The 25,004-nt window shown below is 40.3% G+C and overlaps 1 protein-coding gene across 3 annotated transcripts in view; it reads right to left on the bottom strand.

Moving 5' to 3' along the window:
* The window catches only part of LOC115209005 (ribonuclease P protein subunit p29), a 31,226-nt gene extending 7,539 nt beyond the window's left edge, over positions 1–23,687 (bottom strand). Inside the window, exons 1-4 of one of the 3 annotated variants that reach the window (XM_036504466.1) lie at positions 23,605–23,687; positions 11,997–12,132; positions 7,121–7,182; positions 4,820–5,046 (exon numbers count right to left, since the gene is read on the bottom strand). In XM_036504466.1, coding sequence (XP_036360359.1) covers positions 4,820–5,046; positions 7,121–7,182; positions 11,997–12,015 — 308 coding nt within the window. In that variant the 5' untranslated portion in view covers positions 12,016–12,132; positions 23,605–23,687. Of the gene's footprint in view, positions 1–4,819; positions 5,047–7,120; positions 7,183–11,996; positions 12,133–15,541; positions 15,641–23,604 lie in introns of those variants that run through there. The other 2 variants (XM_029777122.2, XM_036504462.1) reach the window with 2 other exon arrangements.
* Between the last annotated feature and the right edge of the window lie 1,317 nt (positions 23,688–25,004).

The raw sequence follows: 25,004 nt of genomic DNA, 5'->3' as shown, positions 1-25,004 counted from the left end.
AATCTGCACTGAGGAGATTATAGGGAACTATTTAGAATGTCCCAATCTTCCAAGAAATAAAGAATGTTGAGCTATATATCATTTAATACCTATTTCTTTACTACCCACAAGGGGCTAAACACAGAGGGGACAAACAAGGACAGACAAACGGATTAAGTCGATTATATCGACCCCACTGCGTAACTGTTACTTAATTCATCGCCCCCGGAAGGATGAAAGGCAAAGTCGACCTCGGCGGAATTTGAACTCAGAACGTAGCAGCAGACGAAATACCTATTTCTTTATTACCCACAAGGGGCTAAACATAGAGGGGACAAACAAGGACAGACATAGGTATTAAGTCGATCACATCAACCCCAGTATGTAACTGGTACTTTAATTTATCGACCCCGAAAGGATGAAAGGCAAAGTCGACCTCGGCGGAATTTGAACTCAGAACGTAACGGCAGACGAAATACCGGTAAGCATTTCACCCGACGTGCTAACGTTTTCTGCCAGCTCGCTGTCTTATAAGCTATATATTTCTTTACTACCCACAAGGGGCTTAACACAGAGGGGACAAACAAGGACAGACAAATGGATTAAGTCGATTACATTAACCCCAGTGTGTAACTGGTACTTAATTTATCGACCCCGTAAGGATGAAAGGCAAAGTCGACCTCGGCGGAATTTGAACCCAGACGAAATATGGCTATGCATTTCACTCGGCGTGCTAATGTTTCTGCCAGCTTGCCGCTTTATGAGGTATATATCATTTAATACCTTTATTCCATGTAGGCAGGAGTTGGATGACTTGACTGAATCTGATGCACCAAAGGACTGTATTGTGCTCCAGTGTCTGCTTTGACATTTCTATAGTTGGATGTCATTCCTAATGTCAACCATTTTACAGTGGGAAGTGAGTGTATTTTTCATGCCACCAACACTAGTGAGGATGCAATGCAGCTTGCAAGACTATGAACCCCAAGGAGTGGGGAGGTAACTTTATGCCAGGAAATGAGGAGTAGAAAGAGGTAATGTGTGTGTATCGTGTGGATATAGGTTTTCAACAGGCTGATCACTAGTTCACTATATTTCTTGATGGTGAGACTGACAGGTTGCGCAACTTGGGTAAATACCCGAGGAATATTTTATTTGACAACTGATCTATCAGTAATTTCTTACCATTTTATATATCTTTCACTGATATATATATATAACATGGCTCAGTGGTTAGAGCATCGAGCTTACGATTGTGAGATTGTGAGTTTGAATCCCGGACTGGACTGCATGTTGTGTTCTCGAGCAAGACACTTTATTTCACGTTGCTCCAGTTCACTCAGCTGTAGAAATGGGTTGCGACATCACTTTGCCTTTCCCTTTAATACCTATTTCTTTACTACCCACAAGAAGCAAAGTCTTGTGTTTCCAATCATCTGTGAAAACATGTCTGTGTATAGGGAAATATTACATTGCTTGAAAACAGGTAAAGGTTGGTGACAAATTTTGTCTGACTCATGCAAGCACAAAAAAGTAGACATTGCTCCCTATAATTTCTGTTTATCAAATTTCACTCATATTCCTTTGGTGAAACTAAGGGTATAGTGAAGATACTAGGGTGCCACACAGAAGGATGGAGCCTAAACCCATTTGGTTATGAAGTGAACTCCCTAATCACACAATTAAGGTAGTTTATAGCAATTAATACAGAGGTTTTAGTGTTTGGAGAAGAATAAGTTAGTCTGTTGCAAATATAACCTAAACTTATCTTGCATAATAATTTGAGAAAGTAACCAAGCTTTAAAGATATTGGTTGCTGTGGTTGATATGAAATTTGTATAGCAGAGCAGGTAAATTTTGGGTAGAATTATATGGAATACAAATACTTCTATATGTTTGGACCTCATAATTGAGATGTTATAACTCCCAAAACAGAGAATATTGTATTGTTTAGCCATGTTATGAAGCCATTGATGCTTCTGTTGTACAAAACCTTAAATTTTCAAGTTTTCACATTTAAATTAAACTCTACTGTAATTTTATGAAAGAATTATTACTTTATTTTTTAGTTACACTCCAAGCAGCAGCTTAATAATGATAAAGTTAGTTATTTTACTAACCCACAAGAAAGAGTTTATTATTTTCTAGAATGCATTGACTGTATTCATTAGATGTATGGCTACAAAAGATTTAAAACATTAATGCTACTACTAATGATGTCAAGTATCATTTACAGAATTAAACATGAACTGTTACAATGTTACTTCAGTTCTCTTATCAGTCAAACAGACTTCAAAATTACTTTTTAATATTTTTATTATCTGTGAGTACATCTGAAATATATTTTGCAAACTTTTTTTTTATGGCTGATTCATATGTTATATGAATGAAAATTGTTGTTAACCAAGCAAACTGAATCATCATCATCATTTAACGTCCATATTCCATGCTAGCATGGGTTGGACGATTTGACTGAGGAATGGCGAACCAGATGGCTGCACCAGGCTCCAATCTTGATCTGGTCGGGTTTCTACAGCTGGATGCCCTTCCTAATGCCAACCACTCTGAGAGTGTAGTGGGTGCTTTTACGTGCCACCGGCATGAGGGCCAGTCAGGTGGTACCTGCAACAGCCACGCTCAAATGGTATTTTTTACGTGCCACCTTCACAGGAGCCAGTCCAGCAGCACTGGCAACAACCTTGCTTGGATGGTGCTCTTAGCGCTCTACTAGCACAGATGCCAGTCATCGAATTTGATTACGATTTCACTTGCCTCAACAGGTCTTCGCAAGCAGAGTTTAGTGTCCAATGAAGGAAAGGTACGCATAAGTGGGCTGGTTACACCCCTGGCATAGGCCACGAGGTTATGGTTTCACTTGGCTTGCCGTGTCTTCTCAAGCACAGCATATTTCCAAAAGTCTTGGTTACTAGCCATTGCCTCTGTGAGGCCTAATGTTCAAAGGTCATGCTTCACCACCTAATCCCAGGTCTTCCTTTTCCACGGGTTCCCTCAACCGCTAGGGTGTGGCACTTTTTCACACAGCTATTCTCATCCATTCTCGCTACATGACCATACCAGTGCAGTCGTCTCTCTTGCACACCATTTCTGATGCTTCTTAGGTCCAACTTTTCTCTCAAGGTACTTACACTCTGTCGAATATGCACACTGACATTACACACCCATCGGATCATACTGGCTTCATTCCCTGCAAGTTTATGCATGTTCTCAGCAGTCACGGCCCATGTTTTACTGCTATGTAGCATGGCTCTTCGTACACATGCGTCATACAGTCTACCTTTTACTCTGAGTGAGAGGCCCTTGGTCACCAGCAGAGGTAAAAGCTCTCTGAACTTTGCCCAGGCTATTCTTATTCTAGCAGCTACACTTTCAGCGCACACTCCCCCGCTACTGACTAGGTCACCTAGGTAATGGAAGATATCAACTACTTCTAGTTTTTCCCCCTGGAGTGTGGCAAAAATTGTTCTCTGCACATTTTCAGCGTTTATTGCTCCTGAGCATCTGCCACATACAAAAACTATCTTCCCAGTTAGCCTTCCTTTGACATTGCTGCACCTCTTATGTGTCCATAGCTTACACCGGGTACATCTTATAGAGTTTCTACCTACGCCTTTTCTACAGATCGAGCAGGGCCATCTACCTGAAGGGATCTGTAGTTTGCCTGGCTTCCTACTTATTAGGACTTTGGTTTTAGCTAGGTTGACTCTAAGGCCCTTTGATTCTAATCCTTGTTTCCACACCTGAAACTTCTCCGAGTTCTGATAGTGACTAAGCAATTAGAGTAAGGTTGTCAGCATAGAGGAGCTCCCAGGGGCATCCTGTCTTGAATTCCTCTGTTATTGCCTGGAGGACTATGATAAATAGGAGGGGTCTAAGGACTGAACCTTGGACTCCTACCTCTACCCTGAATTCTTCAGTGTACTCGTTGCCAACCCTCACCTTACTGACAGCGTCTTGTATATGGCTTGTACAGCTCTCACTAACCATTCATCTATCCCTAGTTACCTCATTGACCACCAGATAAGAGATTGGGGGCTTTCTCTATGTCAACAAAAGCCAGGTACAGAGGTTTATTTTTGGCTAAGTATTTCTCCTGCAGCTGTCTTACCAGAAATATAGCATCAGTGGTGCTTTTCCCTGGCACGAACCCAAACTGCATCTCATCTAAACTAACTCTCTCCCTAATTAGTTGGGCTATGACCCTCTCTGTGACCTTCATTACCTGATCCAGCAACTTGATACCTATGTAATTATTTGTGCCTAAAGCATCACCTTTACCTTTGTAGCAGTTGACTATAGTGCCGCTACACCAGTCATTAGGTATGACTCCTTCGTGTATCACCTGGTTATCTATATGGGTAACTAAGCTATAGCCGACACTGCCAGATATTTTGAGCATCTCTGCAGTGATTCCTGATGGGCCAGGGGCTTTCCCTGTTTTCATACTCTTGTTTTATTTACCAAGGTACTGTCAACTTGGATAGCTGGTCCCTGTTGGGTCAACATTCGGCAGACTCTCTTTCTCCCATCCATTTTCTTTATTCAGCAACCTTTCATAGTGGCATCTCCAAACCTCTCTCTTTGCAGCCTCGTTTAATGCAAGAGAACCATCATCCATGCGGACACATTTCTCTCCTACAACATCACGATTCTCTCTCACATGGTGTCTTGCAACACAAAATACCTCAAGTCTTTATTTACAACAAAGCCAGTAGTTCAATGTCTAATGTAATAATTTATATATATATATATATATATATATATAGAGAGAGAGAGAGAGAGAGAGAGACGGTAACAACTACGATTGACAAGAATTTCTCACTTTTGGACTTCAGGTTGAATGTGAAATATTTTCAATTGTTTCCTCAGTTTGGATGATAGAGTTTTCTTGTGATGTTTAGATTTGGTGAGATGTCGTTGTGTCCTCCAGTCGACCCATCTTGATTGAATTTTTTGGTCTTCTGTGATGATTTCAAGTGTATGACTTGGATTTTCGACAGTTTGGGCTAAAAAGTTGGCAAGAAAGTTTTCCTGTAAATCTTTCTGGCTCTGAAATAAAACAATAAAAATATTTTATTCATCATCATCATCATTTAACGTCCACTTTCCATGCTAGCATGGGTTGGACAGTTCGACTGGGGTCTGGGAAGCCAGGAGGCAGTACCAGGCTCAGTTTGATCTGGCAGTGTTTCTACAGCTGGATGCCCTTCCTAACGCCAACCACTCCGTGTGTAGTGGGCACCTTTTACGTGCCACTGGCACAGGTGCCAGGCGAGGCTGGCAACAGCCATGATTGGTTGGTGCTTTTTACGTGCCACCGGCATAGAGGCCAGTCGAGGTGGTGCTGGCAACGGCCACATTCGGATTGTTCTTTTACGTGCCACCGGCACTGGTATCACAACTACAATTTCCTTTTGATTTTTGATTTAAAAAAAAACAAAAAAAAAAAACTGATGGCAATGAAATAATGCCAGTTTGTCACAGTGAAATATTCCAGTCACTGGACTGTAGCTATGCTGAGGAACCACCTTGAAGGGTTTTAATTGGATAAATTGACCACAGTACTTATTTTTTCAAAAATCTTGTAGTTGGTCTCTTTTGTTGAACCACTAAGTTAAGGGGAAGTAAATAAACTATCACCTGTTGTCAAGAGGCGATGGAGACACACATATGACATGTTTTTGCAGTTTCCACCAACCAGATTCATTCACAAGGCATTGGTTGGCCTGGGGTTATAGAAGAAGACATGACCAAGGTGCTACACAGTGGAACTGAACCCAAAACCATGAACTTGCAAAGCAAACGTCTTAACTCTACAGTCATGACTGTGCTTGAATAAACTGAAGGGGGAAAAAACTAAATAGCTTATAGTGTTAACAATACAATATATATCCTGTTCTCATGCTTTATTGTAATTGATATAATTCTAGTATTTAGGCCATTCAGGATTAGAAATTGAGTTAAATCTGTTTCAATGCCTTGACAGAACAAACAATGGTGTATGCTAACTTCGATGAATGTTAGAGACATCAGATAAAGGCCAAAGCACTTCAACTTTGTTAGAACTGAATTGCAGTGTTATTTCCATGAAATATTCTTTTCTACTCTAGGTACAAGGCCCAAAATTTTTGGGGAGGGGACCGGTTGATTAGATTGACCCCAGTATGCAACTGGTACTTAATTTATCGATTCTGAAAAGATGAAAGGCAAAGTCAACCTAGGCAGAATTTGAACTCAGAACGTAAAGACAGATGAAATACTGCTAAGTATTTTCCCCGGCGTGCTAACATTTCTGCCAGCTTGCCGTCTTATTTCCATGAAAATATTGACAAATTTTAGATAAAAATTATTAATGGTAAATAGATTAACAATATCCATCACTGCTATAATATCTAATATCTCTCTCAAATAGCCATCACTGCTACGATATTGCACAACTCTTACATAAACAATCATCATTGCTACAATATCATACATCTCTCCCCTGAACAAATAACAGCCATCACTACTACAATTTCCCAGATCTTTCTCATTATTAAATACTACTTAGAGTGCTTTAATTCAGAGTGCAAAGAGTTGAGACAAAGGCATTTTTCTTTACACTTAATGACTGACAATTTGCCAGTTTATTTTGCATTAATTTTAACAATTTATATCATCATTTGTCCACTATCCATATTGGCATAGGAGGTGGTGCTGGCAATGGCCACATTAGTTCAACATAATTGAATGAGTTGCAGGACTACATCTTACTCCAATGTCACATTTTAGGCACAGATTCTAGGACTGGATGCCATTCTTCACACCAAACATTTTACAGAGTACTAGGCTTATTTTGGCACCAGCACTTTAGAGGTAACTTTGCCATCAGCAAAACTAAAGAACTCTCCCAAGCCCTGTGTTGTCACTGTTCAGCTGAATTACCAAACACAGGGTACTGGGTGCTTTTTGTGGGAGCAACAAAGTTACTAACAAAAGCCAAAGGAGGCATTCCATGATGGAAGGAAGTCACAAAAAAAATTCTGTAGTTCATTTCATACACACCAATAAAATGAAATAAAACTAATAACAACAAAGATTTCAGAACAGTTTTAGAAAAGAGTGAAATTTAGTATGGAATTACCAGAATGTTGAGTTCAGTTTCTTTGGCAAGAACTTCTTTGGGCAAAGGTAAGTAGGGATGCTCTGTAACACATGGAATAACAGATATTTTAAAGATAGAGGTTTAAAATTGTTATATGTAATACAAGATTATGTGATAATATCCAGATATATACAGTGCTAAATGTCAACATCATCATCATCGTTTAACGTCTGCTTTCCATGCTAGCATGGGTTGGACGGTTCGACTGGGGTCTGGGAAGCCAGAAGCTGCACCAGGCCCAGTCTGATCTGGCAGTGTTTCTACAGCTGTATGCCCTTCCTAACGCCAACCACTCCGTGAGTGTAGTGGGTGCTTTTTACATGCCAGGTGAGGCTAGCAACAGCCACAATTGGATTGATGCTTTTTACGTGCCACTGGCATGGAGGCCAGTTGGGGTGGCGCTGGCAACGGCCACATTCAGATGGTTCTTTTACGTGCCACCGGCACTGGTATCACAACTACAATTTCCATTGATTTTTGAGCGATTTCGATTTCACTTGCCTCAACAGGTCTTCACAAGCAGAGTTTTGTGTCCCAAGAAGGAAAGGTATGCATAAGTGGGCTGGCTACATCCCAGGAAGAGGCCACGGGTTATGGTCTCACTTGTCCTGCCGGGTTTTCTCACACACAGCATACTTCCAAAGGTCTCGGTCACTAGTTATTGCCTTGGTGAGACCTAATGTTTGAAGGTCGTGCTTCACCACCACATCCCAGATTTTCCTGGGTCTACCTCTTCCACTTTTTCACACAACTATCTTCATCCATTCTCACCACATGACCATACCAGCGCAGTCGTCTCTCTTGCACACCACAACTGATGCTTCTTAGGTCCATCTTTTCTCTCAAGGTACTTACACTCTGTCGAGTATGAACACTGACATTACACATCCATCGGATCATACTGGCTTTATTTCTTGCGAGCTTACGCATATCCTCAGCAGTCACGGCCCATGTAGCATGGCTGTTCGTACACATGCGTCATACAGTCTGCCTTTTACTCTGAGTGAGAGGCCTTTTGTCACCAGCAGAGGTAAGAGCTCTCTGAACTTTGCCCAGGCTATTCTTACTCTAGTTCTGATAGTGACTAAGCAATTAGAGCAAGGTCATCAGCATAGAGGAGCTCCCAGGGGCATCCTGTCTTGAATTCCTCTGTTATTGCCTGGAGAACTATGATAAATAGGAGGGGGCTGAGGACTGAACCTTGGTGGACCCCTACCTCTACCCTGAATTCTTCACTGTACTCATTGCCAACCCTCACCTTACTGACAGCGTCCCTGTACATGGCTCGCACAGCTCTCACTAACCATTCATCTATCCCTAGTTTCCTCATTGACCACCAGATAAGGGATCGGGGACCCTGTCAAAGGCTTTCTCCATGTCAAGGAAAGCCAGGTAAAGAGGTTTATCTTTGGCTAGGTATTTCTCCTGCAAGGTATTTCTCCTGCAAGATATTTCTCCTGCATATATTAAAAATACTAGTGGCAAGCATTTTCTATTGACTGAAACATTGAAAGTGATTTGATTTATTAAACAAAATAATGCAAATTAAGAATTATCTCTCAAAGACTATGCTGGTTAGGTCATGTGATGTGGATAGATGCAGACAGCTGTAAAAAGAAGTGCTAATCACTTAGAGTGGATGGAACTAGTGCAAGAGGGAGACCCAGGAAAACATGGGATGAAGTAGTGAAGACTGATCTCAGGACACTGAACCTTACAAAGGAAATGACAAAAGACTGAGACATCTGGTGCCTTGCTGTACTGAAGAAGACCTACCCACCACAACGGAATTGTTAATGCTCCTCTTCTGGCTGAAGAGGTCTTTGGTTTGCAAGAGCCCATGGTCTGAGCCACATAAAATGTACTTGTGCCAGTGCCATGCAGAAGGCACCCAGCACACTTTGTGAAGTGGTTGGTATTAGGAAGGGTTCAGGTTATGGTACCTGGCACCGAGCTGGCAGAAATGTTAGCATGCCGGGCGAAATGTGTAGCTGTATTTTGTCTGCCGTTACGTTCTGAGTTCAAATTCTGCCGAGGTCGACTTTGCCTTTCATCCTTTCGGGGTCGATAAATTAAGTACCAGTTACGCACTGGGTTCGATATAATCGACTTAATCCATTTGTCTGTCCTTGTTTGTCCCCTCTGTGTTTAGCCCCTTGTGGGTAGCAAAGAAATAGGTATTAGGAATGGTATCCAGCAATAGGAACCAAGCCAAATCAGACTGGACCCTGGTACAACCAGCTCTGGTCAAACCATCCAAACCATGTCAGCATGAAAAACAGACTTTAAAGGATGATGATGAACAAAGATACAGAACATATCTTTTACGAAGGAATTTAAAGAACTAAATATCAGTAATATTTTCAATGTCTTTGATGTATTACCAGAGGCTACATGTTATGAGAGATGCTTTCCATTTCACAGAGGTTCAATAATTGTGTGATAGTGTGAACAGTTAATTTATCTGCTCCTTGACATACTTATAAGAATGTGAAAGGCTACAGTGACAAACATCACAGATCGAAAGGTTTAAGAATGTTACAACAAATAATGAAAGCAGTAGAAAGAAAGTCAAAATTAAAATAGATGCAAGACAAAAATAATGATTTAAGAATATTTTTTGTGAGACAGTAAGAAGAGAAATAAGGAATTAATGAAAAGAATAGATCTAATGGGATGTGGTAAATAAGCAGAAAATAACGAGATGGAGAAATAATGGTTGTGGTTTAGCTCCAGGTCTTCCTCCGTCAAGTAGGTCTATAATTAAAGGTGTTCCAGCTGTGACCATCTTGTCTATTGTCCATGTCATTTCTTATTTTATGATGTAGAGTGTCATTAGAAAAATTTTGCTTGCTATTTCTAGCAGGTCAAGAATCTATGTAGGCAGTGTTTTGTTGAGTCATGAATTAGTGGTTTGTAAAAAATTGATAAGAAATAAAGATATGATGTTTATTTCTATCATGGTGGGTCAAGGGAAGAAATTTATGTACAACCTCTTAGCATCTACAAAGTTCATCATTTTAACGTTCAACTTTTCCATGCTTGCATAGGTCAGATGCACTGATACACTGATGTACATTTTCTACAGACAGATGCCCTTCCTGTTACCAGCCCAGATATTTTCCCCCCACAGCAGGACATGTTTCCAGGAAAGAAAAGAAATTAACACCATTTGTTATGATGATGATTATTTACAAGTATTGTGTAAGGTGTAGGAGTGGCTGTGTGGTAAGCAGCTTGCTTACCAACTACATGGTTCCGGGTTCAGTCCCACTGCGTGGCACTTGGGCAAGTGTCTTCTACTATAGTCTCGGGCCGACCAAAGCCTTGTGAGTGGATTTGGTAGACGGAAACTGAAAGAAGCCGATCGTATATATATATATATATATATATATATGTGTGTGTATATGTTTGTATATGTGTGTATATATATGTGTATATGTTTGCTTGACAACTGATGCTGGTGTGTTTACGTCTCCATAACTTAGCAGTTCGGCAAAAGAAACCGATAGAATAAGTACTAGGCTTACAAAGAATAAGTCCTGCGGTCGATTTGCTCGACTAAAGGCAGTGCTACAGTCAAGTGACTGAAACAAATAAAAGAGTAACCGAATGCAAAAACAAAGGGACAGAAATACGCATACACTCACAAACGATGGGCTTCTTTTGGTTTGTCAATCTGCTCACACGACTTTTGTTGGCTTGGGGCTATAGTAGAACACATTTGCTTAAAGTGCCACGCAACGAGACTGAACATAAAACTACGTGTTTGGGAAATAGATTTCTTAAACACATAGTCATACAAGGTCATAGTCAACAATAGCATGCAGTTAGTTCTGAAACCAATTGTGCATGAAATGAGACAGCCATCAAAAGTTAAAACCAAATCGTGTTACAAAGGAGATTCAGAAGTTGATGCAGTGACTGACATTATCAAGGGAAGTAACTCTAGTGCTATGTCTGCAAAACGACTAAAGATTAAGGTGTGAGCCAGAACTGGTCTTCAAACAAAACATAAGATGATAGAGCCCTTGGCATAAATCTTTTTTTTTGTACGGTAATTGGTAAATTAATCCAAAAATTCAAACACAATGCTGGCTACAGCCAACAGTAACTGCAACAGGTTCTATTCGGGCGAGGATACGCCCCACCAAAAATGAATTCAATAAATTCTCGATATACAAAAACAGCACCTGCCGAGAGCAGGCGAAATTGTCCCAGAGCCGAGCACAATTTACTGAAAAAATAATTCACACGCAATAAATTATGCCCAGCTCCCAACAAACAAAATCACCTACCTCGACAACCTTCTCTGTTTTTGTTCTTTTTTCTTTTTAGGACGGAGGTCAAAGCTCACGTCCTCACTGTTCAACCCTACGCCTATGTTCTGTTTATATTTTAACTGATGTATCATACGATGGGCAAGTGCTCTGTGACTCAGTTTAGTTGTTGAATAAATTGTGGTAAGAAGTAAAAATAACAGATGTGTACACCAAACACTTTACTCAACAAATAATGTGACAGCTCAACATTCAATATAAATAAGAGAGAGCACCAGTACACATCCATCATGAGACATCAATTATTAAAAGAATGTAGCTGTAGAAACCATGCCAAATAAGATTGGAACCTGGTGCAGCTCACCAACTTACCAGTTTTTAGTCAAACCGTTCAACCCATGCCAGCATGGAAGACGGACGTTAAATGATGATGATGATATACCTGAAATTAAGATATGATGGTCATGGCTGGAATTCCTTCGACCATGTATCTGCTTGATCATCTTGACTTGTTAATTAACAATTACATAAATAGTTTTTATATTTAGACATAAAAAGAAAATGTTTTGACTGACCTGTGCTGCTTTTTGACATATTTTATCTTCAAATCAGTAGTGAAATGTGGAATGGTTATACTAAAGCCAGCTGTAATATAATGTAATGATCAACTTAATCCCTTTGTCCTTGCTTGTTCCTTCTATGTTTAGCCCCCTGTGAGCAATAAAGAAATAAATACATATAAATTATTGTTATTCAAAGATAAACTGTGTAGAATATAAGAAGAGATAACACAAGAGAGCAGGAAAGAACTGTAACTTTCTGAATTAGTGTTCATCCACTAATTCAGAAAGTTCTTACAATGGCCATGGAACATGGATTTGACTTTCTGCAAACAAGATACACATACAACATATGAAGGAGGCTCTCTCTAATCTTCACATGATCTCAGTATTCTGTACACAAGCACCAAACAGTCTTTCACCAGTAAAGATAATAAGCTCTATGGACTTTCCTCTCACACAATAACAATTATTCTGATTTTTAGTAATTATTTCACAATTTCTGAAGAGTTATAGATAGCACATCAGAGTACTAACAGTGCAAGTGTAGAGTACTGACAATGTATGTGAGTGGAATAACTATCAGTGGTGTAGTATAGTATGTTTTAATGTAGAGTACAGAAATGGAGTACAATGTAGCACATTATGGTATATCGTGGCTGTTACTGTTTGTTCTTTGGTTTGTCCTGACACAGAATATTCTTTCCCTTCTTAATAAATGATTAAATGCCTGCATTGCTGTGACTATTGTTTTATCTTTGAACGGTGGCACATAAAAAGCACCATCCGTTCGTGGCCGTTTGCCAGCTCTGTCTGGCACCAGTGCGGGTGGCACGTAAAAAGCACCCACTACACTCACGGAGTGGTTGGCGTTAGGAAGGGCATCCAGCCGTAGAAACACTGCCAGATTTGACTGGGCCTGATGAAGCCTTCTGGCTTCACAGACCCCAGTAGAACCGTCCAACCCATGCTAGCATGGAAAACGGACGCTAAACGATGATGATGATGATGATGATGATGATATTATCCATTGTGTCTTTCCATTTCTCAGACAGTAGAGTAAAGGCTAATTTAAATAATAATAATGAAATTATTGTATACAGTGCTCAGGTGCACCACAACTTGTCAAAAGTGTGTATAAAGCATATGCAGTAATGTACAAATGTACAAAAGTGAACAGTGTATGAGTCAGATACATGCTTGCATGTGTATGGAGGGGAGAAAATCAGGTGTAGTGTTGGCGAATCTCAGGAAGCATGGAAGTTTTGAAGGATGCAGTGCTACGACAACTAACAACTGATGCTGGTAGTTTGTTCCGTTCTTCAGCAACTCTTAGCGTGAAAAAATGTTTCCGAATGTCATGGCAGCTGTGCTGTTTCCTGACTTTGTAAACATTTCAATTTCTTCTCTTTAACTGCATGTTGTATAAATATATATCATGAAAAGAGACACTCCAGCAATTTGTGAAGAAGCTTTAGAGAATATTTTATGGTGATTTTTTTCTTATTGGGTCAAGCTTTATTAATTTCATATCAGGTGCCATTTTTCCACGATACTCTTTCATTTGGCTGAGATATTTAATCTTTTTGAAATTTCTGATGGCTGGGGATAGATATTGAAGTGTGTGACTGTTTTCTGAAGAAATGAAACAGCAACTTTACCATACCTTGGACTACTCACTTTACCCCAGCTAAATTTGTCTTTTATATGCTCAAAGAGAACAGCGATAATTTTCTGAAATAGTCATCACATTATTGTTATAATGTTTTTACTGCATTTAGAGAAGGTCATTTGCTTAGCTGATATAGTTTATGTAGGTGCAGGAGTGGCTGCGTGGTAAGTAACTTGCTTACCAACCACATGGTTCCGGGTTCAATCCCACTGCGTGGCACCTTGGGCAAGTGTTTTCTACTATAGCCTCAGACTGACCAAAGCCTTGTGAGATTTGGTACATGGAAACTGAAAGAAGCCCGTCGTTTATGTATATAAATGTATGAAATGTATGCGTGTGTATCGCCGCCATCATCGCTTGACAACCGATACTGGTGTGTTTACGTCGCTGTAACTTAACAGTTCAGCAAAAAGGACTGATAGAATAAGTACTAGGCATACAAAGAATAGTCCTGGGGGTCGACTTGCCCGACTAAAGGCACTGCCCCAAAAGGGCCGCAGTCAAATGACTGAAATAAATAAAAGAGAAAAGAGAAAATAAAAAGGATATTTTGTCTCAATGTCAAGTAAAAACTTCTTAATCTGCTCTCCCTCCTTTGATAATGCTATTCTTATTGTCGTTAATGTGAAAAATATTGCTAACGATATTTATATTGCTTGTCAAAAGAAAACGTTTTTCAGAATGGATACATTGGAACTCCGACGTCTGGCAGCTGATTTGGCAGACACCCATAAAATTATTAACCATCTTACTAACAATAAACTCTGAACACCTTTTCAAACTCCACCTGTCTAACACCCGTGGACATGTTTACAAAGTCAGGAAACAGCACAGCTCCTATGACTTTCGGAAACATTTTTTCACGCTAAGAGTTGCTGAAGTATGGAACAAGCTGCCAGCATCAGTTGTTAGTTGTCGGAGCACTGCATCCTTGAAAACTTCCATGCTTCCTGAGATTCGCCAACACAACACCTCCATACACACGCAAGCATGTATCTGACTCATACACTGTTCACTTTCCAGACATTTGTACATTACTGCATATGCTTTATATGCACTTTTGACAAGTTGTGGTGCACCTGAGCACTGTATACAATAATTTCATTATTATCTTACTAACAATAACTCAGAGCACCTTTTCAAACTCCACCTGTCTAACACCCGTGGACATGTTTACAAAGTCAGAAAACAGCACAGCTCTCATGACTTTCGGAAACATTTTTTCGTGCTAAGAGTTGCTGAAGCATGGAACAAACTGCCGGCATCAGTTGTTAGTTGTTGGAGCACTGCATCCTTCAAAACTTCCATGCTTCCTGAGATTCGCCAACATTACACCTGATTTTCTCTCCTCTATACACACACATGCATGTATCTGACTCATACACTGTTCACTTTCCAGACATTTGTACATTACTGCATATGCTTTATACGCACTTTTGACAAGTTGTGGTGCACCTGAGCACTTACAATAATTTCATTATTATTATTATATATAGAACCTGTACAGCAACGGACACTGTCTTGGTATTTGGTCAGATTCTCTCATATACGGCTATCGAAACATTGCCAAAAGTACCTAACACAAGTGTGAACAAGGCATTGTACGTGTTAATGTTAGTATAAAGTGTTGTTGCTGCTAATGTAGGAGCAGATGTCAGTGTTAGTGTTGTGCTGTGAATAGTTAATTCTGTTAATGCTATAAAAATACCTAAATGTTGTTGCAATTGAAAAAAACACTGTTTTCTGAGTTAGTCCGGAAGCATTTGAAGGGGAAGAAATAGTCACAAATATAGAATACTACAAGAGAAACATTACTAAAATTAATTATATGGAAATGTATCAATAGAAATGGGAATTAATTAAAAATTAAAACAAAAAGATAATTAACTCAACCTATGTTGACATCTTTAACACGTGCGTAGTTCAGAGATGTCTAATACACAGCTTCTGATGACGTCACAACAACCATTTGAATGACGCTCTATAACATGTTTAAAATTATAACTAAATGTGTGTGTGTAGTCATACTTGCAACTTTAACTAAGGGGAGATAAAAATTGTAAGCTTTTTTTATGAGTTACTTCCCATAGACCATTAACTTTTTATTTAAAGTCTTTCTTTTAAAAGAGATTAATAATTTTGTCAATCATTTTTAGCTAACCCCGGAACTTTGACACCCAGTTAAATGACTAACCGACATTTACTAGAAATAATCTACATTTAACCTACGATTGTCAGTACTCATTCTTCTGCTTCTAAGTTCTTGGATTGAATGACACTTCAATTTTTAGATACGGGACAAATCAATGGCTATATTTATTTTAATATTAACTTTCACTATTTATCAAAAGTTTTGGAGTTCTCTGATAGGAATGATTGACCGTGTTTTCTTATGTATAAGTCACACCTCTAATTTAGTGATAAATATTGGTACAAAACTTTTTCCTTTATATTATAGTTTGAGCTTTATCCAGTGTATGTATGTCATTATTCAGTTTATTTAAAGATTTGTTGCCAATAGAGAAAGGACCGGTTTCTGACTTAGATCCAAGGCTCCTTCATTGGAATTTCTACACCAACAACAGGGTACTTTTGTTTGGATGTATGCATGTATGTCTGCATCATACAGTCTGCATTTCACTCTGAGAGAGAGGCCGTTTGTTACTAGCAGAAGTAGTATCTCTCTGAACTTTGCCAAGCCTATTCTTATTCTAGTAGCTATGCTCTTGGTGCATCCCCCCCCACTCTTCTTGCTACTGACTTGGTCCTTCTGTCATACTTTAGCCTTTCAAAACATTTAGCATACAGCTACCCACCCCCACCTTCCCTTCTCAAATACATCCTCTTAGTTGCGGGAGTCTTTTCCCTTTTCTTTGTCTGTTCTTTTATATCTTGCAAGTTTCATAGCAACCTTACTAGAGCCAGTGGCACATAAAAAGAGCACCCAGTACACTCTGTAAAGATCCAAAGAGGATACTAGAGCCTGATGCAGTTTTGCACTTCACCGGTTCCCTGTCAAACTGTCCAGCCCATGCTAGCATGGAAAGTGGACATTAAATAATGATAATAATAATGATTTATATATATATATATAAATCATTGGAACTCTATTGGTTATGATGATGAGTGTTCCAGTTGATCTAATTAACAGAAAGCATCTAATTAACAAAAATCAAGGTGCATGTGGTCAAGCACTCTACAGACATGTGTACCCTTAATGTAATTTTCAGGGAGATTTAGCATGACACAGAATGTGACAAGACTGTCCCTTCAAATTACAGGTACAGCTCACTTTTGCCAGCAAAGTGAAATAAAATGTCTTGCTTGAGGACACAATGTGCCTCAAGGAATTGAAATCACAACATTATGATCATGAGCCAAATACTCTAACCATTGAGTCACATGCCTTCACACATGCATACACACACACACACATACATCATCATCATCACTTAACATCCGCTTTCCATGCTACCATGGGTTAGACGATTTGACTGAGGACTGGCAAACCAGATGGCTGCACCAGGCTCCAATCTGATGTGGCAGAGTTCTACAGCTGGATGCCCTTCCTAACGCCAACCACTCTGAGAATGTAGTGGGTACTTTTACATGCCACTGGCACGTAAAATATATATATATAAAAAGAGAAAATATATATATATATCAATATGAACGGAGACGTTTGGATTTGTGCTGCATCCAAGAAGTAAGGTGGAGAGGAGGTTCCGCTAGGTTCCTCACAGGCAAAGAACACAGGTACAAGATTTTCTGGGCAGGGAACACTGACGGGGTCGGGGGCGTGGGTATACTTCTTGCAGAGAAATGGGTTGATAAGGTATTCGAGGTAGTCAGAGTATGTGACAGAATACTTAAGATTAGATTAGTGCTTCATCATAGGTCAGCTACCATTATCTCGGCATATGCCCCTCAGCCGGGGCTACCTGAAGGACAGAAAGACCGATTCTATGACACCCTATTACAGACTACCTCGTTGACAAATGACAGTGACCTTCTCTTCGTGGCAGGTGACTTCAATGGACATGTTGGACGGCATGTCAGGGGCTTCCATTGCATACACGGAAGCTACGGTTTTGGTTCTTGCAATGAGGAGGGAACCAGGCTGCTGGAGTTCTGCGATGCAAATGACCTTATGATTTGCAATACCAACTTCAGGAAACCCACCTCTCACCTAGTCACCTACCGTTCTGGCAGACACACTAGCCAGATCGACTACACCCTTGCCAGAAAGAGGGAAAGAGGGCTGCTTATAAATGCCAAAACCTTCCCAGGCGAGGAATATACTCCTCAATATAGATTAGTAGTTAGCGACTTCAGGATAAGGGCCAGAAGAAGACCAGCTCAGAGGAGAAGGGTCTGGAAACTTAAAGATCCTGCAAATGGACGGAAATTTAGAGAAGTCCTACTCGAAGCTTTCGACGAAATAGAAGGGGACATAGCATCACATAATGTGGAAGCCAACTGGAGGTTTCTACGGGACAATCTGCTGAGAGCCACTGACCAGATCCGCAGGTGGAGCAAAGTCCCATCTCGTCCCAGGGTAACATGGTGGTGGAACAATGTTGTAGACAGGGCTATTAGAGACAAGAGACAGGCTTGGAAGGACTGGAAGAATGGCGGTAGTAGGGAATTGTATCAGACTGCGAAAAGAGAAGTTAGGAGACAGGTTTATTTAGCCAGAGGGGCAGCAGATAAGAAAAAATTTGCCAATGTTCTGCGCCGTGAGGACCAAAGACTTGAGGTATTTCGTGCTGCAAGACAGTGTGTGAGAGAGAATCGTGATGTAGTAGGAGAGAAATGTGTTCGCATGGATGATGGTTCACTTGCGCTAAATGAGGATGCAAAGAGAGAGGTTTGAATATGCCACTATGAAAGGTTGCTCAATAAAGAGAATGAATGGGATAAAGAGAGTCTGCTGAATGTCGACCCAATAGAGGGACCAGCTATCCGAGTTGACAGTTCCATGGTAGTTAAGGCAATTAGAAGCATGAAGACAGGGAAAGCCCCAGGCCCATCAGGAATTACTGCTGAGATGCTCAAAATATCTGGAAGTGTTGGCTATAGCCTAGTCACCTGTATAGTTAACCAGGTGATACACGAAGGAGTCATACCCAATGACTGGTGTAGTAGCATAATAGTCAACTGCTACAAAGGTAAAGGTGACGCCCTAGATACAAGTAATTACAGAGGTATCAAGCTGTTGGATCAGGTAATGAAGGTTACAGAAAGGGTCATAGCCCAACTGATTAGGGAGAGAGTCAACCTGGATGAGATGCAGTTTGGTTTCGTGCCAGGGAAAAGCACCAGCGATGCCATATTTCTGGTGAGACAGCTGCAGGAGAAATACCCAGTCAAAGATAAATCTCTGTACCTGGCTTTCGTTGATTTGGAGAAAGCCTTTGACAGGGTCCCCCGATCCCTAATCTGGTAGTCAATGATGAAACTAGGGATAGATGAATGGTTAGTGAGAGCTGTGCGTGCCATCTACAGGGATACTGTTAGTAAGGTGAGGGTTGGCAACGAGTACAGTGAAGAATTCCGGGTAGAGGTTGGGGTCCACCAAGGCTCAGTCCTCAGCCCCCTCCTATTTATCATAGTCCTCCAGGCAATAATGGAGGAATTCAAGACGGGATGCCTCTGGGAGCTCCTCTATGCTGATGACCTTGCTCTAATTGCTGAGTCACTATCAGAACTAGAGGAGAAGTTTCAGACGTGGAAGCAAGGATTAGAATCGAAGGGCCTTAGAGTCAACCTAGCTAAAACCAAAGTCCTAATAAGTAGGAAGGTAGACAAATCACAAACGCCTTCAGGTAGATGGCCCTGCTCGATCTGTAGAAAAGGCGTAGGTAGGAACTCTATAAGATGCACCAAGTGTAAGCTATGGACACATTAGAGGTGCAGCAATGTCAAAGGAAGGCTAATTAGGAATATAGTTTTTGTATGTGGCAGATACTCTGGTGCAATAAACACTGAAAATGTGCAGAGACCATCTTCCGCCACATTTCAGGGAGAAAAACTAGAAATAGTTGATAGTTTCCGTTACCTAGGTGATCAAGTCTGTAGCGGGGGCGGGTGTGCTGAAAGTGTAACTGCTAGAGTAAGAATAGCCTGGGCAAAGTTCAGAGATCTTACCTCTGTTGGTGACAAAAGGCCTCTCGCTCAGAGTAAAAGGCAGACTGTATGACGCATGTGTATAAACAGCCATGCTACATGGCAGTGAAACATGGGCCGTGACTGCTGAGGATATGTGTAAGCTTGCAAGAAATGAAGCCAGTATGCTCCGATGGATGTGTAATGTCAGTGTTCATACCCGACAGAGTGTAAGTGCCTTGAGAGAAAAGTTGTACCTAAGAAGCATCAGATGTGGTGTGCAAGAGAGACGGCTATGCTGGTGTGGACACGTGGTAAGAATGGATGAAGATAGTTGTGTGAAAAAGTGCCACACCCTAGCGGTTGAGGGAACCTGTGGAAGAGGTAGACCCAGGAAAACCTGGGACGAGGTGGTGAAGCATGACCTTCGCTCTTTAGGTTTCACCGAGGAAATGACCAGAGACCGAAACCTTTGGAAGTATGCTGTGCGTGAGAAGACCCAGCAGGACAAGTGAGGCCATAACCTGTGGCCCCTACCTGGGACGTAGTCAGTCCACTTGTGCATACCTTCCTTCTTGGGACACATAACTCTACTTGTGAAGACCTGTTGAGGCAAGTGAAAATCAAAAATCAAGTCAGCTGTAGAAACACTGCCAGATCTGACTGGCCTGGTGCAGCCTTCGGGCTTCCCAGACCCCAGTTGAACCGTGCAACCCATGTTAGCATGGAAAGCGGACGTTAAACGATGATGATGATGATCAAATGGATGTCTTATAAAACTATCCCACACACATAATAACAGCCATACCAACCTAACATACTTGCATCAGCTGCCCCATGGATTTCACTATGGTTTCAACACCTGGGCAGTACCATTCAATCCGGTGGTATCAACAACACTGCAATAAGTGTTGTTTGGGAACAAACATACCTCTGATATCACCACATTTATTCAATCTTAACTCTAGGAAGGATTAAGCACTAGCATTATTAATTAAAGTACAACAAAGAAACCACATTTATCCTATGTACAAAAACAGTATCGGTAAAATAATAATTCTATAAGTAAACCTATAACTAATTCCTAAATTATCTAACTGAATAGAAACCTAGCCCTTGAAGTCCATACAGATAATATTCCCACCAGTCTTTCATAGTTATTAATGTTTACATATCTTGTATGTATATATATGATATGTTACTATTTTCAGCTTCGCTTGTATTGCATATTATTTCCATACAGGGTTTTTTCAATGGGGCCCATTTTCGCGGGGTTCCACTATTTCCCTTCTTCTCCCTCTTTTACGTTGTCTGCCATCCCCCCTCTTCCTTGCTAAGAGCATTTTTAAGCCAGCCCGTCATATTGCACCCGCCCTTGCCCACCCCCACCACCAATACCGGATATCTCTATATTTTTGCTCCATCTATACCGGATGTCGCTTCTCCCACCACCATTATAGGTGTCTACTCTTGAACCCCCCTCTTCAATACGCTATTTCACCATGCATTACCCCTCTCTTGATATCCTACGTTCTACTTGCCTAAACCGTATCATTTCTCTGAACCACCCCTCCCCATGGTGCTCCCCTATATTCCCCCCCCACATAAAAGCACCATCCGAACGTGGCGATGCCAGACCCCTCTGGCACCTGTGCAGGTGGCACGTAAAAACACCACTACACTCGCGGAGTGGTTGGCGTTAGAAGGGCATCCAGTAGCTGCCAGACTAGACTGGAGCCTGGGGCAGTCCCGAGCTCCCCAGACCCCGGTCAAACCGTCCAACCCGTGCTAGCGCGCAAACGGACGTTAAACGATGATGATGATGATGATGATGATGTGTGTGTGTATAACTATATATATAGTCAAGTGAAATCCTAGTCGTGGCTGATGCTAGTGCTGCTTGACTGGCACCTGTGTCGGTAGCACGTTTAAAAGCACCATTTGAATGAGGCAGATGCCAATGCCAGTGACACGTAAAAAGCATCACTCAACCGTGGTCTATGTCAGTGCTACCTGACTAGTTTCTGTGCTAGTTGAAAGAGCACAATTCAAGAGTACAATTCAAATAAAGAGCACAATTCAAGCATGATCGATGCCAGTGCTGCCTGACTGGCCCTAATGCCAGTGGCACATAAAATGTACCCACTACACTCACAGAGTGGTTGGTGTTAGGAAGGGCATCCAGCTGTAGATACCTTGCCAAATCAGATAGGTGCCTGGTGCAGCCTCCTGGCTTGCTAATACTCAGTCAACCCATGCCAGCATGGAAAGTGAACGTTAAATGATGATGATGATCATGATATACATACATGCACATATATACTTATAAATACACACACATATGCAAGCATACATACATGCAATTTACCAGGTTGAGTCAAAAATTCAGATATTCACTTTTGATTTGTATTGACTTGCATTTCCATGTTGTATCATTAATGTAATACAACTTGTTGTTCAACTATAGCTGAAAGTTGAAAGTGGACTAAACCTTTTATATCCTACCAAACAGATAACACCTTACTTGGGTGAAGACCTTCTTTAGCCTGGGGTTCCAGTGTTTCTTCTTTCTCTACTCACTGCCTTTAGTGCTTGACATTTTTATAGAGAACCCATTTCTTGTCACCAGTCACTATTTGGTCCAAAAAAGGTTCATGCACTCTCCGCATGCAATTAAACTTGGAAAGTTTGTGAGGAACCTCTTGACCCAATTTGCTCACATTTCCGATGGCACACAGGTGTCAATGAATGGTTGAATGATGAAATACAAGCTTCTCCGCTAGATCCTCAACAGTTACAATGAAATTTTGTTCTACCAGGGTTTGCAGGATGTCCTCATCGAGCTCTACAGATCTAGGATGAGGCTCATCTTCTAGGCTCTAGTCTCCAGCTTGGAATTTCTGGAACCACCATCGATACTGGCTTACACTTATTGTCTGATACCCATATACTGCATTAATATTCCTCACAGTTTCGGTTGCATTGTTGCTTTTGTTGAACTTCTAAAGCAAAATGTGTTGAATATGCTCCTTAGTCACTTCCATTATAGCATTGAAAAAATAACTTTTAAATCGAACGACATTCTTCAAAACTTGCACTAAGAATAACAAGAAGGTAAAATTATTACCTGCTTTTATAGCAAGTTGATGTAGGTAGTTTATCCCACCCCATTCTGATGTTTAGTTCATGCAATTGAAAAAAACTGCATTATTTATGGGATGACCCAATATATTACACACACACACACACATATTACACACAAACACACATACATATATACATACACACACATATATATATATATATATTAACACACACACACACATGTACATACATAATATTACACATATATATTACATACACACATACTTATTTGAGTATAAGCATATATACATACATGATAGATAGATAGATAGATATATATATACATACATACATACATAATACATGCATACATACATTCATACATACATAAACACACACATAAATATGTTGTGCTATGTTTAATAAATAATATCAAATCTATCAAGATGTTACAGTGCTTCATACTTGGAGAAGAATTTAACTTCTGTGAATTGTTGCTCTTTAGAAAAAGAAATATCGAATAAATAAAATATTTATTTGACAAATATACACCTCACTCAGTTAAATCAACATATATAAATCTGTCTGGTTATTCAAGTTATACAATAATATATAGAGCATGATTATACAGTGTAGGTGTCTGTAAAGGAGAGAATAATGATTTCTAGCCTTAATGATAATAATATTAATGTTTCACTGGTTGCTTTGTATAAATGCAGAGGAGTGGTTAACAATAGAAATGTGAGATAACATAAATACTTGAGCCTGGGTCAACTCCCCTGGTATCTTGTGTAGGTGTAAAGCTATTAAAAGTGGAAAGAGGATCCTCTGAGTCCAAACAGTCTAATCACGAGTGAGGTTGCCTTGTATTCTGGAAAAAAAAAACAGGTTTTCACTGCTCTATGTTGTATCCACTCATATGAGACAATATAACCAATAGACTTTTGAGGGTGTTTTCTTTCTACTAACAAGGCTTTGAGTGCTACACAATGAGACAACCCAGAACCATGGAGTTGGGGGGGAAATTTCTCACCACACAGCCATGTCTATATATATATATATATATATATCAAAATCAAATTCGATGACTGGCATCCATGCTAGCGGGGTGCAAGGAGCACCATACGAGTGTGATCGTTGACAGAGTGGCTAACTGGCTTCCATGCCAGTGGCACATAAAAGGCACCATTCAAGTGTGATTGTTACTAGCGTTGCCTTACTGGCACTTGTGCCTGTGTTAGTAGGGCACCAAGAGCACCATCCAAGCGTGATTGTTGCCTGAGCTGCTAACTGGCTTCTGAGCAACTAACTGGCTTTTACTGTGCATGTGTAAAAAAATTCAAGCGAAGTCATTGCCAGTACCGCCTGACTGGCTCCCATGCTGGTGGCATGTAAAAAGCACCCACTACACTCTTGGAGTGGTTGGCATTAGGAAGGGCATCCAGCTGTAGAAACTGCCAAATCAAGATTGGAGCCTGGTGCAGCCATCTGGTTCACCAGCCCTCAGTCAAAATCGTTCAACCCATGCTGGCATGGAAAGCGGACGTTAAACTAAGATGATGATGATGATTATTCAAAGGAATTATCTACATTATACGTGTTTCAGGATATTCTTAATTACACTATATATATATATATATATATAAGAACATGGTGTAATTAAGAATATCCCGAAACACGTTTAATGTAGATAACTCTAGAGGTATTCATTTGTAAAACTCAATTTTGGAGATTGAACTTATGTGAAAACATCCTATTGTTCACTAAATTAAACACGAAAATAATTGAGAATCTTTTTACTCATCTGTTTTAGGATAATTGTCCTTCATCAGAGATGGTGTGTTATGAATATTTGGTTATTCAGAGAATGCTGGATAATTAGATATGTAGGTGTTGACTAGTTAAATGGATATAGTGTATAGATATTAACTGCTCAGATGATTATTGGATGGATACACACAATGTAGAGATATTCTTTCCTACTCTAGGCACAAGGCCTGAAATTTTGGGGAAGGGGACTAGTTGATTAGATCGATGTCAGTATACAACTGATACTTAATCTAGCGACCTTGAAAGAATAAAAGGCAAAGTTGACCTTGGTGGAACTTGAACTCTAAATGTAAAAACAGACAAAATACTGCTAAATATTTTGCCCAGTG

The sequence above is a fragment of the Octopus sinensis genome, linkage group LG1, assembly GCF_006345805.1.
Source record: "Octopus sinensis linkage group LG1, ASM634580v1, whole genome shotgun sequence".
NCBI classification, from domain to species: domain Eukaryota; kingdom Metazoa; phylum Mollusca; class Cephalopoda; order Octopoda; family Octopodidae; genus Octopus; species Octopus sinensis.
Note: the sequence above shows the minus strand (reverse complement) of the source record. Positions and strands in the feature narration are given on the sequence as shown.